The 25,167-nt window shown below is 56.4% G+C and overlaps 1 protein-coding gene across 4 annotated transcripts in view; it reads left to right on the top strand.

The window, feature by feature from the left end:
* SGF29 (SAGA complex associated factor 29) overlaps window positions 1–25,167 on the top strand; it is a 36,863-nt gene that overhangs the window by 2,416 nt on the left and 9,280 nt on the right. For all 4 annotated transcript variants that reach the window (XM_045013331.1, XM_045013330.1, XM_045013329.1 and 1 more), the window contains exons 2-3: window positions 735–814; window positions 1,319–1,394. In XM_045013331.1, the coding sequence (XP_044869266.1) occupies window positions 735–814; window positions 1,319–1,394 (156 nt within the window). The remainder of the gene's footprint in view (window positions 1–734; window positions 815–1,318; window positions 1,395–25,167) is intronic.

Here is a 25,167-nt window from a genome sequence, read left to right on the forward strand (position 1 = left end):
CCCCAGGGCCTGCTGGGAGCGTCTGCCCCCCCCCCCCCCCAGGGCCTGCTGGGAGGGTCTGACCCCCCCCACTCCCGCCCCCGCCCCAGGGCCTGCTGGGAGCGTCTGACCCCCCCCGCCCCAGGGCCTGCTGGGAGCGTCTGACCCCCCACCCCAGGGCCTGCTGGGAGCGTCTGACCCCCCCCGCCCCCACCCCTGCCCCAGGGCCTGCTGGGAGCGTCTGACCCCCCACCCCAGGGCCCGCTGGGAGCGTCTGACCCCCCCGCCCCCGCCCCAGGGCCTGCTGGGAGCGTCTGACCCCCCACCCCAGGGCCTGCTGGGAGCGTCTGACCCCCCACCCCAGCGCCCGCTGGGCGCGTCTGCCCCCCCCCCCCCCCGGTCCGGCCCCAGGGCCTGCTGGGAGCGTCTGCCCCCCCCCCACCCCCGGCCCGGCCCCAGGGCCTGCTGGGAGCGTCTGACCCCCACCCCCACCCCTGGCCCGGCCCCAGGGCCTGCTGGGAGCGTCTGCCCCCCCCCCACTCCCGCCGCCCCGGCCCCAGGGCCTGCTGGGAGTGTTTTGTTCTCTCTCGTCTCCTGTCCGGAACATTCTTGCAGCTTCCACCAGTTTGCCCCCTTGCCCGCTCTCCTTGAGGCTCAGGAGCGTCTGCGTGGGAGGGGCTGGGATTTGGGGGTAGTTTCTATAGGGTGCTGAGGGGGGGCTACTCCAGTGGCTAATTCTCTTCCTTCCCCTGTAGCCACCATGGCTCTGGTGTCGGCTGACTCGCGCATTGCGGAGCTCCTGGGGGAGCTGCACCAGCTCATCAAACAGACGCAGGTAACATGGCCCCAGGGGCCTTCCCGGCATGCCCTGGGCTGGCGGGAGCGCGGGCCCGAGGGGCCTTCCCAGCATGCCCTGGGCCGGCGGGAGCGCGGGCCCGAGGGGCCTTCCCAGCATGCCCTGGGCTGGCGGGAGCGCGGGCCCGAGGGGCCTTCCCGGCATGCCCTGGGCCGGCGGGAGCGCGGGCCCGAGGGGCCTTCCCAGCATGCCCTGGGCCGGCGGGAGCGCGGGCCCAAGGGGCCTTCCCGGCGTGCCCTGGGCCGGCGGGAGCGCGGGCCCGAGGGGCCTTCCCGGCGTGCCCTGGGCTTCCCGAAGTGGGATGCCTTGTTCGCTGGGCTTGCCTGGGGAGCCCTGCCAGCCCCAGAGGACTCTGGGACAGGGGAGTTGGCTTAGGGGAACCATCTCTTTTGGTTGGGGGTGGGCCTTGGGGCCACCTGCCCCTTCTCTGGGACAGGGAGCCACAGGCCACCACCCCTTATCCCCTTCTCTCTCTGCCCCCAGGAGGAGCGATCGCGGAGCGAGCACAACCTAGTCAACATCCAGAAAACACATGAGCGGATGCAGACAGAGAACAAGAGTGAGTGTGGGGGCTGGGAGCCAGGACTCCTGGGTTCTTTCCCAGGCTCTGGGATGGGAGTGGGGTCTAATGAGTCCGAGCAGGGGATGGGGACTCCTGTGTGTCAAGCTGGCCTGCAGTGACTTGAGCGTGGGTGCCAACCTCAGGGCAGACTGTTCGCAACCAGGGCCCAAACCTCAAATTGGCTGGGAGTTCGGAACTTCCATTTCACCGCCCAAGGATTGAATCTAAGCTCCTCCGGCACTGACCCAGCCTTGCCATGGAGCCCCGGACAGCCCCTGGGGTGCTGCAATCTGTCCCCGAATCACAGCAGCATTCAGCTTACTCCCAGTCACTCACCCAGGTCAGCTGCACCTTCGATCTCGGCGTTAGAGCCAGTCCCACAACAAGCCAGCTCCGGTTTGGTAAGCCAGGAGTTCCTCCCCAGGGAGCGCTGGGCCACACTTAACGTGCTGCACCGGAGCTTTGCGGGGGGGATAAGGCAAAACGCCACGTTTATTAGCAACACATCTCTGAATGAACACTGTCATGTGCATGTGATACATGTATATATACACACACACACACACACACACACACTTGTCGTCTTGTTGTTACCACTGACTTGTTCCCCCTAATTGCACTGGCCAGGTGAGTTAGCTGGGGGCGGGGGGTGGAGCTGGGCTTCTGCGGATCCGGATCGATGCTCCATGTTGACAAGACGAGACCCGGGGGCCTCTGCAAGACCCCTCACGTTTATAGCCGCTTCCCTCTCAGGCAAATCTGCACCAGCTCCAAAATCTGTGTCTGTGGCCGTTGGGCCTTTGTGCTGCTTCCTTCTGGGGGTGTCCCTGTGCTGCACAGAGGGTGTTTCCAAAAGCAGGTGCTGGCTTCTAACCCCCGCGGCCGTCAGTGTCTCTCCTCCTCGTTAACGAGCCCACTTGACAGGTCTCACTGTCCTGGGGTCTGGCTCCCAGCCCCTCGCCAAGGGGTGCAGCTGCTGCCTTGCCCCCTTGCTCAGTCACCTCGTTCATTCAACAGGGCAATTGATTGAGGGACTGGGGGGAAGATCTTATTCTACTCTGAGCAAAAAGACATTTTTCTTCTGCTGTAACTGTCCTTAGGGGCTATAACATTATCCCAGGCTTAACACAAAGTTCTCTGTACGTTTTTCTGCGTAGGGATCTGATACAACGTTGTATGAAAATAGCTTAATACAGGGATTTCTCCACCACACACACGACTTCCAGTCACAAGTTCCCAAAGGCGACCGAGGTTCCTGTGAGAAGCAGGCTCTGCACGGCCATTGGGGCTCCCCTAGGCCCAACACCTGACATCACTGACCCCGGCCCATGGCTGAGCTGGCGCCTGCTGTGCCCCCATCACACCCCACATCGTCACTGACCCTCCTGAATAGGCCCCAGGCTCCCCGGCCCCTATCTGCCGCTACAGTTCATTTCCTCTTGGTGTGGCCTGTTTCCACGTCCGACTGCTTGCAGAGCTCAGCACCAGTGTAACTGCCTGGTTGGTCCCTTTGGTTCGGTGCAACCCTATTGGCAGTGAGTGCTCTGTTACGGGGGGGGCACTGTCGCTAACCCCCCTCGCCAGACCAGTAAAGGATTGGACCTGAGTCTTGGTTCGTGGCGCAGGCCAGCTCCGAATGGCTTCTACCTTCAAAGGGTCTTAGACTCATAAAACTGGAAGGGACCTCGAGAGGTCGTCTAGTCCAGTCCCCTGTACTCAGGGCAGGGCTAATTATCTAGGCCATTCCTGACTGGTGTCTGGAGATTTTTAACAGCAGGTTAGACAATGACGGAGATTCCACAACCTCCCTGGGCAATTTATTCCAGTGTTTAACCACCCTGAACGGCAGGAAGTTTTTCCTAATGTTCAACCTAAACCTCCCTTGCTGCAATTTAAGCCCATTGCTTCTTGCCCTGTCCTTAGAGTCTAACAAGAACGGTTTTTCTCCCTCGTCCTTGTAACAAGCTTGGACAGAAACCTGTTCTCCTGGCCCCCTGGGTCTCCTCTTCTCCAGGCTGCACAAACCCAGGGCTGTCAGTCTCCCCTCACACCTCACGGTTTCTAGCCCTTTCGGCAGTTGTGTTGCTCTTCCCTGGACTTTCTCCAATTTGTCCACATCCTTCCTGCAATGTGGTGCCCAGAACTGGACACAACCCTCCAGCTGAGGCCGGAGCAGAGCTGCAGAATCACTTCTCGTGCCTGGCTCACAACACTCCTGCTGATACAGCCCAGGACGCTGGTCGCTTTTGTCGCAGCAGCGTCACACTGGTGACTCCTATTTAGCTTGTGATCCACTGTGACCCCCAGAGCCCTTTGCAGCTCCCCTTCCTCGGGGGTCATTGCCAGGGTGTGTGTGCGACTGACCGTTCCTGCCTGAGTGCAGCACTTTGCATTTGTCCTGAGGGAATTTCATCCTGTTCACTTCAGGCCATTTCTCCAGTTTGGCCAGATCATTTTGAATTTTAATCCTATCCCCCAAAGCACTTGCAACCCCTCCCAGCTTGGTATCGTCTGCAAACTTTATAAGTGTTCTCTCTCTGCCATGATCTAAATCACTGATGAAGATACTGAACAGAACCAGACCCAGAACCGATCCCTGCGGGACCCCACTGGTTACGCCCTTCCAGCATGACTGTGAGTCACTGATAACTACTCTCTGGGAACGGTTTTCCAACCAGTTTTGCATCCACCTTAGAGTAGCTCCATCGAGGTTGCATTTCCCTAGTTTGTTTATGAGAAGATCATGCGAGACAGTATCAAAAGCTTCACTAAAGTCAAGATGTGCCACATCTACCTCTTCCCCCCATCCACTAGGCTTGTCACCCTGTCCCAGGCGCTGTCCGCTCGGTTTGACACAATTTGTTTTTGACAAATCCAGGCTGACTGTTACTTATCACCTGATTGTCTTCTAGATGTTTGCAACCGAGCCCACTGCCCACCCTGTGTCCTAGGTGAGGTACCTCTGTGGCCCCTGGCTTGCATGTGGACACCTGGCTTCTCTAAACCTCTGCAGTACAATTCCTACATTGGTCAGAGGGGCCGCCAGGAGTCACTAAACAGCCCAGTTGTCTCCGTAGGGCCTTGAGAAGGGCTGTGATCCCTGCAGCACCTCCTTGACAAGCCTCTGCAAGGGGCCCCCCATATTAATTAACCCAGAAGGCAGAACCCTAAACTCCTACAGGCCGGACTCTGCTCTGAAAGCTGATTTTGCCTGGGCAGCACCGCCAAGGGAATTTGCCAATACACTCGAGTCAAATCCTGAGTGCTTCGGAATCGTGCAGCCCCCGTTAGATCCAGCAGGTCCTTATCGAGGGTGTGGGGCACGGGTCCGGTTGGGTGACAGCGTCACCCTTCCAAAAGCCACACACAAGCGTGTGTGTTTAGGCCTTTTAGGTACCTTCACCACTGGAGACGCCCGGGGCTTTTCGATTCAATCACCCCCACCTCCAGCGTGCGGTTCAGCTCCTCCTGACTGCGTCGGTGTCACCCCTTTGGCACCGCTACCCCCACACGCCAGGGCCCCCACCCATCCCTTCCATGAGCTCCGTGCAGAACCCGGTTAATTTAGGTGCCCCCCCTTACGCCGTTCTCGGGGCTCTGGGCGAAAGGCGCCTGCCCCCCCTTACCCCGTTCTCGGGGCGAAAGGCGCCTGCCCCCCCTTACCCCGTTCTCGGGGCGAAAGGCGCCTGCCCCCCATACCCCATTCTCGGGGCGAAAGGCCCCCCCATACCCCGTTCTCGGGGCGAAAGGCCCCCCCTTACCCCGTTCTCGGGGCTCTGGGCGAAAGGCGCCTCCCCCCTTACCCCGTTCCCGGGGCGTTCCCGCCTCCCCTTGTGCAGGTTTGTTAAAGAGCCATACCCAGTAATATCCTTAACCTCTGCTGAAGAGCCGTTCCCGAGGCAGAACGTGCACGCGGTGCCCAGCGCCCCACCCCCAGCGACGCAGCCAGACTGTCCTTGGTGGCCAGTCAGGCTCAGATCACCCGGGGACTCGTTTCCTGCCCGGCGTCGCTGGCAGGGGCTGAGGTCTGGCAGCTCTGAGCTTTGGGGCTGGGGCCTGGACTTGGTTCCAGAGAACTTCCCTTCGCACCCCAGTTTGGAGTGAAACTTGGGTCCTGCTTAGCGGGGCCGGAACCAGTCGGGAACCGAAGTGCTGCAGAGCAGCGTTTCCCCAGCCCAGCCCCTACGAACCAGGTCCTGAGCCACTTGTGACAGGATCCCTGGGGTTCAGCCTGGGGCCGGGGGGCCCCCTGAGCTCCCCCCGGCCTGGGGCCGCCGGGCCCCCTGAGCTCCGCCCGGCCTGGGGCCCCCTGAGCTCCGCCCGGCCTGGGGCCCCCTGAGCTCCCCCCGGCCTGGGGCCGCCGGGCCCCCTGAGCTCTCCCCGGCCTGGGGCCCCCTGAGCTCTCCCCGGCCTGGGGCCCCCTGAGCTCCCCCCGGCCTGGGGCCGCCGGGCCCCCTGAGCTCCCCCCAGCCTGGGCCATCTCTCGCAGTGCCCTGCTAGTGACCTGCAGCAACCCCTCCAGGCGCTGCGATCACTCTGCCCAAGCACACGTGGAGCACACACCCAGCATGGCTGCTCCCAGAGCCACTCCCGAATCACACAGAGAAAGGCACCCGCCAGCTCCCCCAGCTCCCAGCCTCGGACCTAGGAACGTACCGTGTGGCGCTGCTCACGCTGGGCAGTGCAGATTCAGTAACTGGTTCCCCACTTCCTCGCTGGACAGTGGACGTGCACCAGCCTCTGCGACCTGAGCAGATTGACGAGAAACTTCAGACAAACTCGCTGGTAAAGATAAACGGTAAAAAAATGTGCTGGCTACAAACGATGGATTTTCAGTGATTATAAGAGAGAGGCAAAAAGTCAGGCTAAGTGCAGGCCAGATCTCAAGCCGGGAAGCCGCTCGCAGTGCTTAGATCCCGCGTTGCTCACCCCACGGGACACTGCTCTTCCTAGTAGACAGGTTGGGCCCTTGAAGCCTGGGCCTGTCCCCCGTGTTGGAGTCTTCTGAGTGCCCTTGTTGCTTGCAGCGTAGGTGGGGGCAGGAGAAGGGCCCAGCGTGGGGCCCCTGTGTCTGTTTTACACCCTCAGTCCATGTGCCTGGGGGACACACGTCCAGGCCTGTCTGGGGCGTTGCTGAGTCCCCAGCCAGGTGGAGCAGTTCCCCTGGGGGGGGCCTCGTGCAGGGGAGTCACTGCAGCCTGGCTCCCTGGCTGCACAACGGCTGGGGATGGTTGTTCGACACCCACCCGGGCGTTGTTAATTTCCTTGCTGTTGTCTCTGGGGAGCTGATCCCTGGCGATTCCCCAGCTCACAGCATGTTTCACACACTCTCCTAACGTCACCTGCGCTAATGACGCACCTGTTTCGATAAGGTCATTGCACCGCGACGCCTCCTGGCTACAGAAATGCGTCCGTGACCCCGGGAAGGGGCACCGAAGCGTGAGCCCAGCGCCCGGCACTGGGGGCCTGTAACCTGAGCCTGCCACCCTCGGGCTTGGGCCGAGCCCCAGCAAATCTAACACCAGCCCCGGGGACCCCATTAACTCAGGGTCCCGGCCCCCGGGCTGGGAGAGCCGGGCCGCGCGTGCCATGCTTCCCGTGCTGTAGCACAGCTCTGTCGCCTGACTCGGGGGCCAGGGATCTGTGTCCCACCACCTTCGCTGATTGAAATCTTGCAAACCAGGCCCCGGGCGCGCTCAGCTCCATCCGGCCCCTGGGAGTAACCTCCTTCAGGGTGACGCTGTGACGAAGTGGGACTGGTCCTACTGGGGGCTGGGGACAGAAACTAGTTCCAGCAGCCGAATGCCTGACACTCTGTCTCCTAGCAACGGATGGCCCGGCCCCTCCCTGCAAAGGTGCATCTCAAGGTGTGGGAGACAAAGGGGTCAGGTGACCTCCTGGCCCGGGAAGGGAGCGGAGGAGGGGGTTGGGCAGACTGGAGTTGGCTGGAGAAGAGAGGGGAGGCAGGGAGACCGAGCTCTGATCCCCGAGGGGGGCTATGAGGCCCCCAAGATGGACCTAACAGGGGGGATCCTGTTATCTGTGCCGGCATGGCCTGTGTTGGACTGTGTTCCTGTCGGCTAAATAAACCTTCTGCTTTCCTGGCTGGCTGAGAGTCCTGGTGAATCGCAGGGAGCCCGGGGGTGCAGGGCCTGGCTCCCCCACACTCCGTGACAGACACCCCTCCATGAAGGCTGCTCTCTCTGCTCCCCGCCGCCTCCTCGGAGCGCCCCTCACTGAGCCTTCCGCAGGCGCGTCTCTCGCCGGGGGCACCCACAGGGAGTCCACTCCCTCGCCCCCCCCATCTCTAGCCTGCAGTGGCTCACACGGGAGCTTACTGCCCATCTGAACCCAGCCCAGGCAGGTCTCAGGGCCCTTGGGCCTGCCAGTCTCAGCACCATCGAGCTGGGTCTGTCCCCGTCCCCGTGGGCTCCCCCCCAGGCCAGCAGCCCCTCCTTCCGGCCGACCAGCCTTCCCCAGCCATGGATGTTTCCCTGTTACCAGACGTGTTCCTTGGCCTCTGCCCCTCTGCAGCATTCCTTTCTCTCCCGTTAGTGCTCGTTGATCCTTTTCTGCCTAACGCAGGGTCCCCCTTTTTAACACAATGCACACGCTGGCCACAAGACAGACAGACACACACGCAACACAATCCTCATCACGACCGTAGGTCTGTGGGATTCTGGGCTGCTTTTCAGCGGGCGCCAGCTTTTCCTGAAGCTCTGAAAGACACAACGAAAATGTTTCTACCCCCTTTAGGAGGTGGCAGATTATTGCTTAAAATACCCCTTCCTTTTACAAATCTCCTCCTGGCTGCAGGCAAACAGAGGAATTACCCCCATGCTTCCCTGTGCTTTGTTCTCATCCCACTGCTCAGTCATGACACTCATGACGGGGCGTACCTCAGTTTCCCTTTTTATACAGCAGGCCAGGTTTGTAATGTTTCTGTGCTGTGCCAAGCTTTCTGTATGTAGTCACAGGGAATAGCTGAGCAGCATTGGTAGCATAAAGCTTCTTAACATGCGGTGGGTTTCCAGTGTGCTTACAGGTTTTCCCAAACTCGTACCCATCATATGTTGTTCCCGGGTTCCTCGTTAACATGACATTTATCCAGTGTTTAACCTTAACAACAACATGACAAGTGGGTGTGTATAGGTGTCTTGCTATACCACGCCGTTGCTTGAGACAATCCCTCTCTGAGGCCCGTGTGTTCAATACCCACTTGGGATCTTAGCCTCGGCTTTAATATCATTCTCGCCGTGGGCTTGGGCGGGTTAACCTGTCCCTCCGTATCAGGAGTGACGTGTTTCCCACCTCCCTTTCCTGGAGGGTCAGAACCTGAGCCCTGCTTGAGTGCTGCCCTGGTGCCTCCCTTACCTGCAGCCCCGTGTGCTGCCGTCGAGGGCAGTTCTCTCCTTCCCCTGTCAGCTCGGTCACTGCCGTCAGCACACACACCACTGGCTCTTGCTTTCCTTGGAGATTTTGAAAACTAAAATGAACAATTTCTAGCCGCCTTCCATGCTTCCAATTGTGAGGAGTGGAACCATTTTAATCATGGCTTGTTTTGCTGCTTTGACGTCCCCCCCGGTATGCTGTTGGGCTGGCCTTTCTCCACTGCCTTGTTGTCTTTTGCTGCTTCTCCGGTATGCACTGCACGTGTCATGGGAAAATGCACATTCCTTCCCTGGCTGCACTTGTATAACGTTATAGTCGCCGTAGCCGTTTTTACAGACGGTGTAACTGTTTCTTTTGTGCTCACGGCGTTTTCATGGACCCTTAGCAAAGGGACAGTCTGATTACTCAGCAACCTTAAGGCTCCGAGTTCCTGACTTTGCTGCGGGGTGCACCTCACCCCCGCTGGTGCTCCAGAGGGGCATTCTTCATTTCATTACCCCAGCTCTTAGCTGCTGTTTTGTTACCAAACAGGAAAAAAGGATCCAGAATCTCTCCCCATTCTCTGGTTCTGGCTGCCCCTGCCACGTCCTCTGGTCCTTATTTAAAACGATATTAAACTTGACAAAGCATAGAAGTACCCAAAGGGTTAGATGCTAAATACCAAAGCCAAACCACACTGGTGTGTCTGGCAAAAGTGTCCGTCAGTTTTGCAGCTGTGAATGAGAGAGTCAAATGGATTTTTAGTGGCATTGTTTAAAAAAACAAAACCAATTTCATGCTAAACCTACAAAACAGGCTTTACAAACCAGGAGTGTCGGTTTAGGTCTGTTTATACACGCGCACGCACACACAGACACACACGCGCACGCACACACAGACACACACGCACAGACACACGCACACACATGCACAGACACACGCACACACAGACAGACACGCACGCACACAGACACACACACAGACACGCGCACGCACACACAGACACGCGCACGCACACACAGACACAGACACGCACGCGCACGCACACAGACACACACGTACACACACACACAGATACGCGCACAGACTCAGACACACGCGCACGCACACAGACACAGACACACGCACACACAGACACGCGCACGCACACAGACACAGACACACGCACACACAGACACACACACGCACACACACACACAGACACACGCAGACACAGACGCACACGCACACACTCATTCTCCTGTTCTTAACAATTATTGTTCCCCAGCCGTACACAGATTACGTTCCCTTTTAGACATTTGGAGGTGGTTACGTTTCAGTGGAAGCCCCTTATGTTCTTTTAGTGATTGTGACTAAATTGTCCATAGTCAAATGATTGAGATCAGATTGTCTCTCTGCCTGCAGTAGTTACTTACAATGGATTGTTTACAGACCTTTTCCTGCAGAATGGCTGCAAAGAAACCAAGAATTCTCTTCCTAGAACACGTTCCCTCTTTAACATTTCCACAAAGTTCAACTGCTTAATTCCCCCCCCACCCCACCCCCCGCGGCCGCCGGCTCTGTAGAGTTAACTTCTCACTCTCTTTCCTTAAATCGCTTCTCTCCCAAAGTGACACCTGCATCAAGCCAGATATCACCATTCCACTCTCATCCCAGGAGTCTGAATGGTCCCAGCACGGCTCCTCTCACTCCTGTCACTATGCCCAGCGTGTTTTCCAGTCTCTCTCCGTGGCCTGCCTGCTTGTCAGGGCCCGATCCTGCTGTTCTCGCAGAACCATCGCTCCCCTTGGGCACAGGCCTCGGCCCACTACCCATTTAGCGGGGGGGGCTCCTCAACTAGCCCCCAGCCCTCCTGGTCCCTTTTCTTCCTTCTCTTGTTGTTCTGGGGAGCTCATTCTGCCAGGAAGGGGGCGAGCCCGTCTGTCAGGCGGCACCGGTACTCTGCTGTTACCTAGCGTATCAGACCCTTAGCTGTGCAGTCCAGCGCACCTCAGGCTGCCCGCATTCGCCACCACACACTCCTGTGCCCTTCCCTGGGCTCAAGGCGTGACCCAGGGAACTGAGGCACCGCTGACCCTTCCCCAGTTCCTGGGGCTCCGGGCGAAAGGCACTACCCTTACCGCGCCCTAGGGCTCGGGGTACCCTGCAGGTTTGGGGGCCCTCGCCCCGTAATATCCTTAACCTCTGTTCACTAACAGTTACCAACACAGAGTGTGCCCGCGGCGCGTGCGCTGCTCGCCACACCCTGGACTTGTTCCAGAAAACTTCCCTTTGGACCCGTTTATACCGTGAAACTTGGGTCCTGCTTAGCGGGGCCGGAACCAGTCAGGAACTGAACTGCTACAAAGCAGCGTTTCCCCAGCCCAGCCCAGTTCCTGACCCAGTCAGACCCCAGCACCTTGGCTGGGCCGGAACCCGTCGGGAACTGAACTGCTACAAAGCAGCGTTTCCCCAGCCCAGTTCCTGACCCAGTCAGACCCCAGCACCGTAGCTGATTTAAATCTTGCAAAATTAGTTGCATCACAGACCGAAACAATCAAAGAACCAGGGAGAAAGTCCACAGCTGAGCAATAGAGAAGTGGGAGCCAGAACGGCAAAAGAAGAGAAGCGGAGATTTCGCAATCCCAGCTGGGGGGGAGCGGGGCCTTGCCAGACAGACGCTGTCAAACAAAGTTTTCTTTAACCCTCTGAAGCTGTTTCTTTCTCTGGTGATGCTGGGCACCGTTAGCACAGGAGCCCCCGGGCAGCCCCATATGACGTTGGCTCAATGCAATTTAGAGGGAACGTGAGGATGTGACTTTCTGCCTCTTAGCTCCTGGCTGCTGGTGTCCTACTGTGGCTGCTGCTACTTACTACAGAAACAGGCCTCAGAGCCTCCAGTCCGGCTTGCCCTGCTCCCTGGCACTGCCATGGAGCACACTGCTTGGCTCGTTCGGAAAGTCCCTCCCTGTGGTACATCAAGGGGGCCACCATCTCCTGCTTTTGGGTTGGGTGCAAACCCTCCCAGATCTCCGGGCAGTCTCCTCCTTACCCCCGCTGGCCAGATCCCTCCCCAGCCCAACCAGTCAGGTTCTCCCCCGTCGGCCTCCCACCCCATTGCCAGGCACTGTTTGCACAGCTGCCCTGCTGTGGGGTGTCCCTCATTCACTCGCTCTGTCGCCTCAGAGGTCTCTCCCAGCAACGCTGCATCTCGTTCTTCCTCCCCGGAATCAGCGAGGCCGGGCTGCAGCCTGCCTGTCGGGCCGCGCTCTCCGGGACGCCTGGCCCCTGGCAGGTTCTGCTGCACCAGGTCCTTCATGGCCTTCACGTTCTCTTGAAAAGGCAGGACCAGCTCCCCACGGCCGTCCTGTCTCCTCCGTGCTGCCTTCCAACGAGCCTCCATGAAACCTAGGGGTCCCCTCGCCTTTGGCACTCGCAGCTGAGAGTCACTCCAGACAGCGGGGCAGTCTCCCGTCAGGCTGTCAGAAACGGGGCAGGCCCCCAAGCGGGGGTGTGGGTCTCTCATTAGATTTCACCCAGCCAGTGAGACCCGTCACTCACCCCAACGGATCCTCTGGATCTCGCACCAGAGACTGCGCTGGCAGCCGATTTCTCTAGTACACAAGTTAAGGGTTTATTAGCTCAGCAAAGGGAATGAGCTCTTGAGAGGGTAAAGCAGGTGAAATGCAGTAACAGGTGAACCCAGGTTTGTAAGTCCAAAGCGATAGCAGAGATGTGCTGATCCGGGAGTTTTCCATGAGTCTCCCAGGGATACCCAGGGTAACTTTGGGGATCTGTCTCTTCCATGTGGAAGGCTTCCCTGTGAGTGGCCAGACAGTTTCAAGGAATCTTTTATGCCTTCACCCAGAAAGCTTGGTTCTGTTCCCGCGTGGGCCTTGCTTGGCCGGGGGTGCGTGAGGGATGCAGACCGTGTCTGTGAATTCCCCTCGAGAACTCAGTGGCCCTTGCTTTGAAGTTAGCAACCTTCTTCCTTTACATTTCCAAGGCTCCAGTCGCCTTTGGTGGGCAAACGTCACTACCGGGCTAGACGCTGTGTGTGTGGTAATGGAATAGCCCACTACGAGCCTTCCTTAGTTTTCATGAAGTAACGTACATTCGCATCTCAGTGCTAACACACACTTTGGATCGGGGTTAATTAAGTACAGGGATATACATAACGTAATGGATACCAGTCAAGAGGTTATAGATACGTGAAGACAAGAGCATTCACGTTCCCTTTGCACTAAACGAACATTCGAGTGAATTAGTTCACTTAGTGTTTCTTTGGTGGTCCCACACTAGTGAATTGACCAATTGCTCTGAGCTGATCTGGCCTGTCAGACACATCTCAAGGTTCCCCCATTCTCGATAAGGCATCTGCAGCCATGTTCTCCTTTCCCTGGGTATGAATTGTGTCCCTGTCAAGTCCTGTAGGGCTCGGCTCCAAGGATGTCATCTTGGATTGGTCCCCTTGGCTGGTGCACCCTGGCAAAGGGGCGGCAGTGCTTCAGGGAGGACATCTTTCACTGGCTGAGCAGCCGGGCAGCAGCCTCCGCGATCACCGCCCAGCTTTTTACCTACAGCTGGAAGGGACCCTGAAAGGTCAGCGAGTCCAGCCCCTGCCTTCACTAGCAGGGCCAAGGACTGATTTTGCCCCAGATCCCTAAGTGGCCCCCTCAAGGATTGAACTCACACCCCTGGGTTTAGCAGGCCAGTGCTCAAACCACTGAGCTCTCCCCCCCCCCAATTTTGCGTAAGTAGTCGTGGGGTGCCTGTCACCCCCTCCCACCTGGCAGCAGCGCTGCGCCCAACCCGGGTTAGCAGCCTCCGTGCCCAGCACCAAGAGTTTGCTGGCTGACCGGAAAAGCCGCTGTGGTGTTGTGGAGCCTGTCTCACTGGCCTCCAGCCCCGCCGCCCGGTCTGGCTTCCCCCTTTTGTAAGGTCTGCTGGGGTGGCCCCGGTGTCACTGAACCCCTTTGGGGATAGCTGGCCAGACCAGCACCGGATTGGGCTTGGTTCAAGGGGCAGCCCACCTCCACATGGCCTCTACCTTTAGAGGGTCGGGGCGAACCAGCCCACTGCCCAGCCTGTCCCCGAGGTGGGACGCCATTGCAGCCCCCAGCATGTACTTGGAGACACAGGCACCGACTTCCCAAAGTGCCAGGGGCTGTTCGACCCCGGCTCAGGCCCAGCCCCCGCCCTCCCTTTTTCCCTCCCCTGAGCACGCCATGTCCTCGCTCGTCCCCCCTCCCAGCCTCCTGCGAAACAGCTGTCGGCGGGAGGCGCTGATCCGTGGGGTCTGCGGTGGGCGGGAGGCGCTGGGAGGCGCTGATCCGTGGGGTCCGTGGTGGGCAGGAGGCGCTGATCCGTGGGGTCTGCGGTGGGCGGGAGGTGTTGATCCGTGGGGTCTGGCGGTGGGCGGGAGGCCCTGATCCGTGGGGTCTGCGGTGGGTGGGAGGCGCTGATCCGTGGGGTCTGCGGGGGGCGGGAGGCGCTGGGAGGCGCTGATCCGTGGGGTCTGGCGGTGGGCGGGAGGCGCTGATCCGTGGGGTCTGGCGGTGGGCGGGAGGCGCTGATCCGTGGGGTCTGCGGTGGGGGGGAGGCGCTGATCCGTGGGGTCTGCCGGTGGGCGGGAGGCGCTGATCCGTGGGGTCTGGCGGTGGGCGGGAGGCCCTGATCCGTGGGGTCTGCGGTGGGCGGGAGGCGCTGATCCGTGGGGTCCGTGGTAGGCTGGAGGTGCTGATCCGTGGGGTCCGTGGTAGGCTGGAGGTGCTGATCCGTGGGGTCCGTGGTGGGCGGGAGGCGCTGGGAGGCGCTGATCCGTGGGGTCTGCGGTGGGCGGGAGGCCCTGATCCGTGGGGTCTGCCTGTGGGCGGGAGGCGCTGATCCGTGGGGTCTGTGGTGGGCGGGAGGCGCTGATCCGTGGAGTCTGCGGTGGGCGGGAGGCGCTGATCCGTGGGGTTTGCGGTGGGCGGGAGGCGCTGATCCGTGGGGTTTGCGGTGGGCGGGAGGCGTTGATCCGTGGGGTCTGTGGTGGGCGGGAGGTGTTGATCCGTGGGGTCTGCGGTGGGCGGGAGGCCCTGATCCGTGGGGTCTGCCTGTGGGCGGGAGGCCCTGATCCGTGGGGTCTGCCTGTGGGTGGGAGGCGCTGATCCGTGGGGTCTGCCTGTGGGCGGGAGGCGCTGATCCGTGGGCTCTGCGGTGGGCGGGAGGTGCTGGAGGGGTGGGAGTGATCTGATAGGGGAGCTGCCGGTGGGTGCCAAGCCCCCACTGTTTTTTCCCTGTGGGTGCTCCAGCCCCAGAGCACCCATGGGGTCAGACCTGTGCTTGGAGACCTTGTCAGAGAGGTTGGCTTCCCGCCGCCTTTGTGACATGACTCCCCTGTGATTCAAGTGGTTGTGCCAGGAGCAACTGAAACTAGCCAAGTCATCGATATAGGCCCTGGCAGCGAGTGTCCCCTGCAGCACCGCGCTGGCGAGCCGCTGAAAGCCCCCGGATGTATTACTCCGAAAGCCAAAATCTGAAACTCGTCGAGTCCAGGTGCTCCGCGAAAAGCAGATTTTTCCTGGACATCAGCATCTAAGGGAATCTGCCAATACCCACGAGTCAAATCCAGTGTCCTTATGAACTTTGCAGCCCGGAAGGTGCAGTAACTCCTCTGTTCAGGGTGTGGGGTAGGGGTCAGGCTGGGTGATCACACTCAGATTCCTGTAATCCCCACACACAATCTCATGGCTTAGTCTGTTCTAGGTACCATCCCACTAGGAGCCGTCCAGGGGCTGTTTGATGTACGGATTCCCTCCCACTTCCAGCCGGCTTCCACCTCCTTCCGGAGGTGCTTCTGCACGTCCCATTTAGCCCCCTCTGCTCCGCTAGGAGCCGGGCGGAGCCCTCAGGCTCAAATAGCCTGTAAGATCTTGTCCGTTAAACCTGCCCGTTGGCAAATCCCTGTCTGTGGTGCCCGCGTCTCCTGCTTTGGGGCTGGAGTTGAACCCTCCCCCAACCCAGTGCTTTCCAGAGGCTCCCCTCCCGCCCCAATCATCGCACAGCAGATCACGTTCCCAGCCATCTCCCTTTCGCCTCTTGCTGTGCACTGTTTGAGCAGCTTCTCTCCCTTGGGCTCCCTTACCTCATATGTGACTTCGTTCACTCTGTCACCTCAGAAAGTACTTCCCAATAATCCCGCCTTCGGCATCAGCATTAACAGCAGATCACTTTCCTCAGGAGGCCGGTCATACCAAGCTTTCTGACTCGCCTGACTTTTCTTAAGGGTCTGTTGCCCCAAATCCATCCACCGGCAAATTCTCCTTCACCGGCTGTCCTGTTTCCTTTGTATTGTGTTCCCAAGAGCTTTGACTCAAATCTAGGGGTCCCCTCACCTGCCTCCCATACAGAAGCAGGGGAGCAAAGCCGATAGGTTCTTGGGGTTCACATCTGTACGAACAGCATGTTGGGAATCATTAGGAAAGAGATAAATAACAAGACAGAACATATCATTGCCTCTATGTAAATCCATGGGACGCCCACACCTTGAACACTGTGCAGATCTCGTCGCTCCCTCGCAAACCAGACAGACTGGAGTTGGAAAAAGTTCAGAAACGGGCAACAAAAATGATTAGGGGGATGGAACAGCTTCCGTAGGAAGAGAAATTAGTCAGACTGGGACCATTCAGCTTGGAAAAGAGGCGACTAAGGGGGGATATGTCGGGAGCTATAAATCACGACTGGGGTGGAGAAAGTAGACAAGGACGTGTTATTTACTCCTCATAACACAAGAACTAGGGGGTCACCAAAAGAAATTAATAGGCAGGAGGTTTAAAACAAACACAAGGCAGTATTTCTTCACACAACGCACAGTCAACCTGTGGAACTCCTCGCCAGGGGATGTTGTGAAGCCCAAGACCATAACAGGGTTCAAAAAAGAACTAGATACGTTCATGGAGGATAGGTCCTTCAGTGGCTATTAGCCAGGCTGGACAGGGATGGTGTCCCTAGCCTCTGTTTGCCAGAAGTTGGCAATAGGCACAGCGGATGGGTCACTTGATGATTCCCTGTTCTTTTCACTCCCTCTGGGGCACCTGGCACTGGCCACTGTCGGAAGACAGGACACTGGGCTGGATGGACCTTTGGTCTGACCCAGTCTAGCCGTTCTTATGTTCTTAAGAAACAGGAGCAAAAATGTCCCAGTTGTTCTCCTGCCTGGAAACATGCATTCTTCACATAGCTTTCAAAATTCCATTTAATCCTTCCATAAACCCCTTCGTTTCGGGGTGGTAGGGAGCAGCCTTTATATGCTTCACTCCACGCAATTCCCATAACTTTTTAAAGACAACAGACATAAAGTTTGCACCACGGCCTGTCAGAAATGCTCTGGGAAAATCTGCTCTGCTGAAAATGGTAAATTCTGAAAATGGTAGCTCCAGTTTCAGCTTCACTTAGACACTTCAGTGCCTTCAGGATTCCTGGTGGCAAAATCCAGCACATCAAGTATATATTTCTTTCCACCCCTGGAAGGTTTAGTGAGAGATCCCACAATATCGACAGACGTTCTGGGAAACCCTCTCTTAATAATGGGCGAAGGCTGCCGTGGTGCTTTGCATGGTCCCTTTAAGCTCTTACACTTCTGACACAAATCACAGCTTTTGCAATAATCTTTCACTGTCTGAAACACAGGCCAGTAGAAATTCCTTAGCCTGTCGCAGGTTTTCTCCACTCCTGACGTCCCACGAATGGGCCGTCATGCGCTACCTGAAGCAATTCCCTCTTGTATCATTCCAGCACAACAGTTTGCGGGCAGATTTCACCAGGATGCCTTTTCTTCCCTGTAGGAGCTTCCCTAAACAACAAATCATCTTGTATAAGAAATCTCCCCCTTCCTTCCCCAGCCGGGGTGCCACTCCGAGCTGCGGACTGCTCTTGTTCCAAAGGATCAGATTGCTGAGCAGATAGAAAATCTTTTTGTGTTTCATTTAAGCCCCGAGCAGATTCTGGCACAACACAAGAATTTTCACATCCTGCCTCAGCTGCTGTTCTCAACAGACAAAGGCCTGAGGGCACTTCCCTCCCCTTGACAGCCTGGCCACTGCCCACAGACAAAGCAGGTGTATCTGACCCACACTTTCCCTGGGGCCTGGTTATAACATTCACCAGCTTAGACGTGGCTACAGTGTCCTTACCTATTAAATATCAGCTGGCAGCAAATTCCTAATGCCGACCACAACGTCACCCTTAAAACCTTCCCCCTCAGGGTGGGCTTTAGCCAGAGGCACAGTCACAGAAAATTCAGCCAAAGCCAAAATATTCAGACTTTTGCCTGTCTGTCTGTGCTCCTCCCTCAGAAAACATTCCTTAACCAAAGTAACTTGGAAGGCCGTGTCCCTCCACCCGGCACACTCGATGCCACTCACTCTCGCACTCTTCATAAATTCTTCACTACCATCCCCAAACTCAGTCCCAATGCACGTTATGAGGCCGTTCTCCTCCTCCACAGCTTCCTCTGGGATCCAGGGGGCAGCATTAGCACTCACAGTGGGAGGTCTGGCACGTACAGCGGGGGTTATGGGTGCAGGTTGTGGGGTGACCTTAAGTTCTGGGCAATTTGGTTTTCTATGACCAAGTGCCCCACCCACAGTGACGGCAGAGCCGGCCTTCCCTTAGTGTCAGCGGCGTTAAAATCTGGGCTCCCTGGAGGTTTTTTAACAAAGTTGGAGTTAGGTTTCCCCTAGACCCATCATCCCTTTTGACCTGGGGAGCAGAAGGGTAACCCTTCTCCTGGGGGTTGCACCTCTCCTGAACCCTTGACTCAACTTATTCATCAGCAATTTCTGCTGCCTCCAAAGCGGTGGAAGGTTTTTTGTCACAGACAGCTGCCGCTTTTACCTCATCAGTGACTACCTGCAATAACTGCTCTTGTGCCATCAAATCAAGCAGCTTGTCATAGCGACCATCCGCCCTGCCCCAGTTATCCATATTGTCACATAACTACGCAGCTTAGGCACTTACGCCACATGAGTGATACTGGCAGAGATTTTAAGATTTCTGATGATGGGTGATCACTCGTTACTGACTAGGATCATCTTCCATGGGAGTTATGGGTCCTCAGGTGGCTAATAAGGCCAGTCCTTGAACCACAAGTTCTATTACCATGAGGACAGATATTTTCAGGCTCAGCAGGAGGCTGTTGACCATGACTGGAAGCCGTCTCTCCTTCCTCCTGCGCCTCTTGTCCTCTTCAGCTTGTCAGCGAGCAAGTTCAAAATGGAGGGGACCATCGCGTAAGACTTCACTCCATTTTAAGCGATCCTGGGCAACTGTCTCCCAAGTGTCAATGTTTTAGGTTGTCCTTCAGCAAGTCCTTATAATGCTTCCGTTGTCCACCCACGTTACGGTACCCTTCTTTCAGCTGAGAGAACAGGACCTGTTTTGGGAGATGATGGTCTGGCATCTGGACAACGTGCCTAGTCCAGTGGACTTGCTGCTGGATGATCATTGCCTCGATACTGGTGGTCTTTGCCTCTTCCAGAACACTAATATTGGTGCGCCTGTCTTCCCATTTGATCTTCAGAATCTTACGAAGGCAGCGTCCATGGTGCCTCTCAAGGACTTTCAAGTGATGTCCATAGGTTGTTCAAGTTTCGGACCCTTACAACAGTTTGGGGAGAATAATGGCTTAATAAACAAGAAGCTTAGTGTCTGTTCGAATGTCACGATCTTCAAAACCCCTGTGCCGTAATTGAGAAAAAGCTACACTGGCACAGCTCAGGCAATGTTGAATTTCTGCATCAATATCTGTCTTGGATGAAAGATGACTTCCAAGGTAGAGGAAATGATCGACATTCTCCAGTGCCACTCCATTGATTTTGATAGATGGGACATGTAATGCCTCATTTGGAGAGGGCTGATAGAGGACTTCAGTCTTCTTGATGTTAAGAGTGAAACCAAGACATGCGTAAGCATCAGCAAACACATTCAAGATAGTTTGAAGATCTTTCTTTATGGGGGGAGGGGTGGCTCAGTGGTCTGAGCACTGGCCTGCTAAACCCAGGGTTGTGAGTTCAATCCTTGAGGGGGCCACTTAGGGATCTGGGGCAAAAATCAGTACTTGGTCCTGCTAGTGAAGGCAGGGGCTGGACTCAATGATCTTTCAAGGTCCCTTCCAGTTCTAGGAGATGGGTGTATCTCCTATTATTATTATTATTATTTATTTTATTCTCCGAGTGGGCAAAGATTGCGTTGTCATCAGCACACTGAAGTTCCACAATAGATGTTGTGAAGTTCTTACTCTTGGCTTTCACCCTGCTAAGCCTGAACAGCTTCCCATCCATTCTGTAAATGATTTCAACACCAGCTGTGAACTTCCCAGCAACTAGGTACAGAATGACGGCAATAAAAACTGCAGACATGGTTGGAGCGATGATATAGCCCTGTTTGACTCCTGTTTCTTCTTTGAAAGTTTCAGCTCTGGGAGCCAGTGCTGTTCAGAACAGTTGCTTTCATGTTATCATGAAGCAATTTTAGGATATTGGATGTCCTGTTAAATATATCAATCGTAGAGAGTCCAGTCCAGAGGGCACAGCGATTCACTGAGTCAGAGGCTTTAGTTAGATCAATAAAAGCCATGTACAGTGCTCGGTTTTGCTCCCAACACTTTTCTTGCAGCTGCCATGCTGTGAAGATCATATCCGCAGTTCCACGACATGGTTGGGAACCACTCTGTGACTCCAGTAAAATTTCTTCTGACAGGGGCAGAAGGCGGCTTGCAAGGGTCCGTGCCGCCAGAACTTTGCCTGCAATGGCTAGGAGGGAGATACCATGATCATTTCCACAATCCGCTTTATTCCCTTTCTCGAAGAGGGTGACAATCAGGGCATCCCTCATTTCACTGGGTATCGCCTCCTTTATCCAGATTTTAAGGATAAGCAGGTAAAGCTGCCGAATTAGCTCTGGTCCACCGTCTTTAAAGATTTCAGTGGGGATCCCATCTAAACCTGCTGCCTTATTGTTCTTCATCTGCTTGGTGGCATTGTGTACCTCATACAAATTGGGAGGGTCTCCGAGCTCATCCCAAAATGGTCGTTGAGGGATTTGCTCAAGGACTTCATCTGCAACCACAGAATTACAGTTAAGGAGATCTTCAAAATGTTCTTTCCAGTGAGAATTGATGGCTTCGTTGTCCTTCAGAAGTGTAGTTCTGTCCTTAGAGCAAAGAGGATTCATACCGTGACAGATTGGCCCATAAACAGCCTTGGTGGCACTAAACATCAAGCGATACGACTCCGGGGAGATCTTAAACCTTTTCAGTAGTTTCTTTAAACTTCCTGTATATCATAGCATCACCCATCTCCATTTAATTAAAGACTTGCCTGGCTTTTCCAGTCAGTTTGGGTAAGAGGAGTGGCATCCATTTATCCCCAGGAACCTTATGGCTATCACACAGTCTCTCAAAGGTGGTTAGGAATTCCTCAGTGCCCTCAGACTCACGGTAAATCAGGCAGAGTTTCTCCCACTCGCTGCTGTTGAGAGGGGATGTACCCACCGGCTGATGCTGCTCCTTTTGCTACTTCAGAATTTCCAGCTGCAGCCCATGAGCATTTCTCTCAGCTTCCAGCTGCTCCATGCATCTCTGGTGGGCTCTTTCTTCAATTTCCTCCTTCTCCTTGATCCGGGATTCCACCATCGTTTCCTTGTGCTCACTGGGCTTCCAGGTGTCTCAACCACCCCATGTTGGCTGCAGGAGGGGGCTGAGACCCTGCTTTTTGGTCAAAGTCCATGAGCAAAGCTCCCAGTCCTGATCAGAGTTTTTCTTCTTAAAGGAAGAACACAACTGCTCAAGGTCTTTTCTGTCAAGATCCTTGTAGGATTGTGATTCACTCATTGTGACTAATCCTTAACCCTTAAAAGGCCTGATATCAAATGTACAGTTTACCTAGTGCTGGGTTCTGAGTTTTAAGGCCAGTTGACCTGTGGCTGTCACTCCTGCCGACTACGCCAATTGTCCCGCTGGCTGGAGTGGCTCACAGCTGCACGTGCCAATCCCCAGTCAGAAAACGGGGCAGGCCCCCAAGCGGGGGTGTGGTTCTGTCATTAGATTTCACCCAGCCAGTGAGACCTGTGCGCTCCTGGGTCGCTCCATTCCCATGGAGCCACGGACAGTCCCCGTGCGCACATCTTACCACGCAGGCACACGGGACTTGGTGACACATCCCATCAGCTCACTCCCAACCCCAAAGGGCCCGTCACTCACCCCAACGGATCCTCTGGATCTCGCACCAGAGACTGCGCTGGCAGCCGATTTCTCTAGTACACAAGTTAAGGGTTTATTAGCTCAGCAAAGGGAATGAGCTCTTGAGAGGGTAAAGCAGGTGAAATGCAGTAACAGGTGAACCCAGGTTTGTAAGTCCAAAGCGATAGCAGAGATGTGGTGATCCGGGGGTTTTCCATGAGTCTCCCAGGGATACCCAGGGTAACTTTGGGGATCTGTCTCTTCCATGTGGAAGGCTTCCCTGTGAGTGGCCAGACAGTTTCAAGGAATCTTTTATGCCTTCACCCAGAAAGCTCGGTTCTGTTCCCGCGTGGGCCTTGCTTGGCCGGGGGTGCGTGAGGAATGCAGACCGTGTCTGTGAATTCCCCTCGAGAACTCAGTGGCCCTTGCTTTGAAGTTAGCAACCTTCTTCCTTTACATTTCCAAGGCTCCAGTCGCCTTTGGTGGGTAAACGTCACTACCGGGCTAGACGCTGTGTGTGTGGTAATGGAATAGCCCACTACGAGCCTTCCTTAGTTTTCATGAAGTAACGTACATTCGCATCTCAGTGCTAACACACACTTTGGATCGGGGTTAATTAAGTACAGGGATATACATAACGTAATGGATACCAATCGAGAGGTTATAGATACGTGAAGACAAGAGCATTCACGTTCCCTTTGCACTAAACGAACATTCGAGTGAATTAGTTCACTTAGTGTTTCTTTGGTGGTCACTCACTAGCGAATCGGCCTATTGACCTGAGCTGGCCTGTCAGCATCACAGAGATAAAAGGGGGAAATCCCATGGGCTCTGTGGGGGACACTCCTGTACCCAAATAACAAATCGGGGCCAACTAGCTGTAACATCCAGCGCCCGCATAGACTTCAGCGCCCCATGGGCTCCTTCCACCAACCGCTTGTCGCTGGGCGATGGCGGCAGCTTTCACATCCCTCGCTCCGCTCAACACCCCTCACTTTTTGAAAACTGCAGGCATGAAATTTGCACCCGGTCCCACAAGATTTCCCAACTCGGCCAGAAACGGCGACTAGGGCAGTAGCCGCAGTTTCAGCTTCTGTATCGGACAGAGCTGGGGCTTCTGGGCACCTGGTGGCAGCACCCACCACTCCCAGTCACTTTCTTTCCATTCCTGGGAGGGGTCCCACTTGTCCCCGGACCCTCTGGCAAACTCCTTAGCGATAGGCAGTGGCTGCAGAGGTGCCCCGCAGGGGCTGTAACCGCTGGCGCTTCTGACACGACTCGTACCGTGACTTTCACTGTCTCAGATGCGAGGCCAGGAGCCTGGCACGGTTCTCTCCTCGCCTCAGTGTCCAGCACAGGGGCAGTCATGAGCCACGTGCAGCAACTCAGGCCCAACACCTGCTTACAAAGCACAGCAGGTGCCTCTCCCCCCACGCATGGCAAACCTCAAAAAGCCGACGGTGGCGTTATCCTGAGCCACCTCCCTCTCCCTGGACCCTCCAGAAACTCCCTGGGAGTCTCACTCGCGTTAGGAGCCGACTCTGGCAAAGCAACAGACTCTCCAAAGCCTACCCTGGGGACAAACGGTTACTTTCTGCTGGCAAAGGTCTGAGGGCGTTTCTCCCCCCGCAGCCCTCCCTGCTGGCCACAGATAAGCCAGGAGAGGCAGAGCCAGACTTCTGATATTACCCTGCTTCGACGTGGCTCCAGTGGCCTTACCTCATAAAACAGGAGAGGGAAGCAGATTCCCAATGCTCAGAATAATACCCCTGGAAAGTCCTCACGCTCCAGGTAACCCATGGCCAAAGGTAGAGCTACAGAGCTCATATTTGTAAGTTTGTACCTATATTTCTCCTTTACCAAACTTCCCTGGACCAAAGTGACTTGGGGTGCGGTGTCCCTCCAGCCCTTACCATCTGTGCCATTTACCGTAGCCCTCTTCATCAGTTCTTCACACACACACACACCCCAGCTTGTTCTAGACACCTTCTTGGAGCAGCTGGTCCTGGAACCCCCGAGAGGAGAGGCAATTCTTGGTGTGCTCCTAAGTGGAGCCCAGGATCTGGTCCAAGAGGTCACCAGAGATGAACCCCAGGGCAGTGGCGATCAACGTGTACTTACAGTTACCCTTCTTTGGGGGCAGGGAGGAGGAATCCCAAAGAAGCCCACCACAGGAGCAGTAGCTCAGAAAAGGAGAATACGCAAGAACGAGGAAGCGAGTGACATGGAAATGACAAGGAGTGAAGTGCCTGCAAGCTGCGTGGAAACGTTTTAAACACACCATAAGAGAGGCACAAATTCAATGTGTACCCCAACTTGGAAACCCCAGTGAGAAGACCAAGAAATCCCCCCCTGACTAAAAACAGCCGAAAGGAGGCAGGGAGAGGCGAACGGGCGTCCTTCCACCACTGGACGGGAAATCCGCCGGAGGAGAGAGGAAGGAGCATGAACTCTGGCAAGTCAAGAGTTTGTATTATTAGGCAGGCGAAAAAAAAGAAGAATTTGAAGAGCAACTAGCAAACGCCACAAACTAAAGCCCCTCAGCAGCAGGAAGCTGTGGGGCCAGTGGGGATCGCGGTGCGGTCGGGGAGGCTAAGGCCACTGGCTGCGGGGCTGGGCGGGAGAGTCCCACACCTGAGCCATCCGAGGAGCTGCCCCACACGGAGGGGTCAGTAGAGGAGGGTTTGGAACAAACTGGTCAATGAAACAGCAGGAAGGGCCAGCCCAGCCGGGCTCAGCCAGGCGCTGGGCAGGAAGTGGCAGAACTCCCACCCGGGGTGGGAGCTGTGGCTCGGCTCAGCGGGAGCTAGTGCAGCACTGAGCGCCCAGCGGCGATCCCGGCACTCACAGGCCGGGGAGCCTGGCTTCCATACCAGGCAACCTGCTTGAATGAAGGGCCCAGGGAGGGCGCAGGGGAAGGGAAACCCCCCAGGCTGAGAGGGAGGAGGGGATTGGAAGGAAACCCAACCCCAACCCTGATAAAACCCCTACGTCTGCCACCCCTGGGGGGCCCCCGGCCAGAGAAAACCAAACGGTGGCAGGTGGGCGTGCAGATTGTGGGGTTTGGGGTTTTATGAGTGGGTTAGAGCAGGGGGGCTGGGAGCCAGGACTCCTGGGTTCTCTCCCTGGCTCTGGGAGGGGAGTGGGGGCTGGTGGGTCAGAGCAGGGGGGCTGGGAGCCCGGACTCCTGGGTTCTCT

The sequence above is a fragment of the Mauremys mutica genome, chromosome 4, assembly GCF_020497125.1.
Source record: "Mauremys mutica isolate MM-2020 ecotype Southern chromosome 4, ASM2049712v1, whole genome shotgun sequence".
Lineage (NCBI taxonomy): Eukaryota > Metazoa > Chordata > Testudines > Geoemydidae > Mauremys > Mauremys mutica.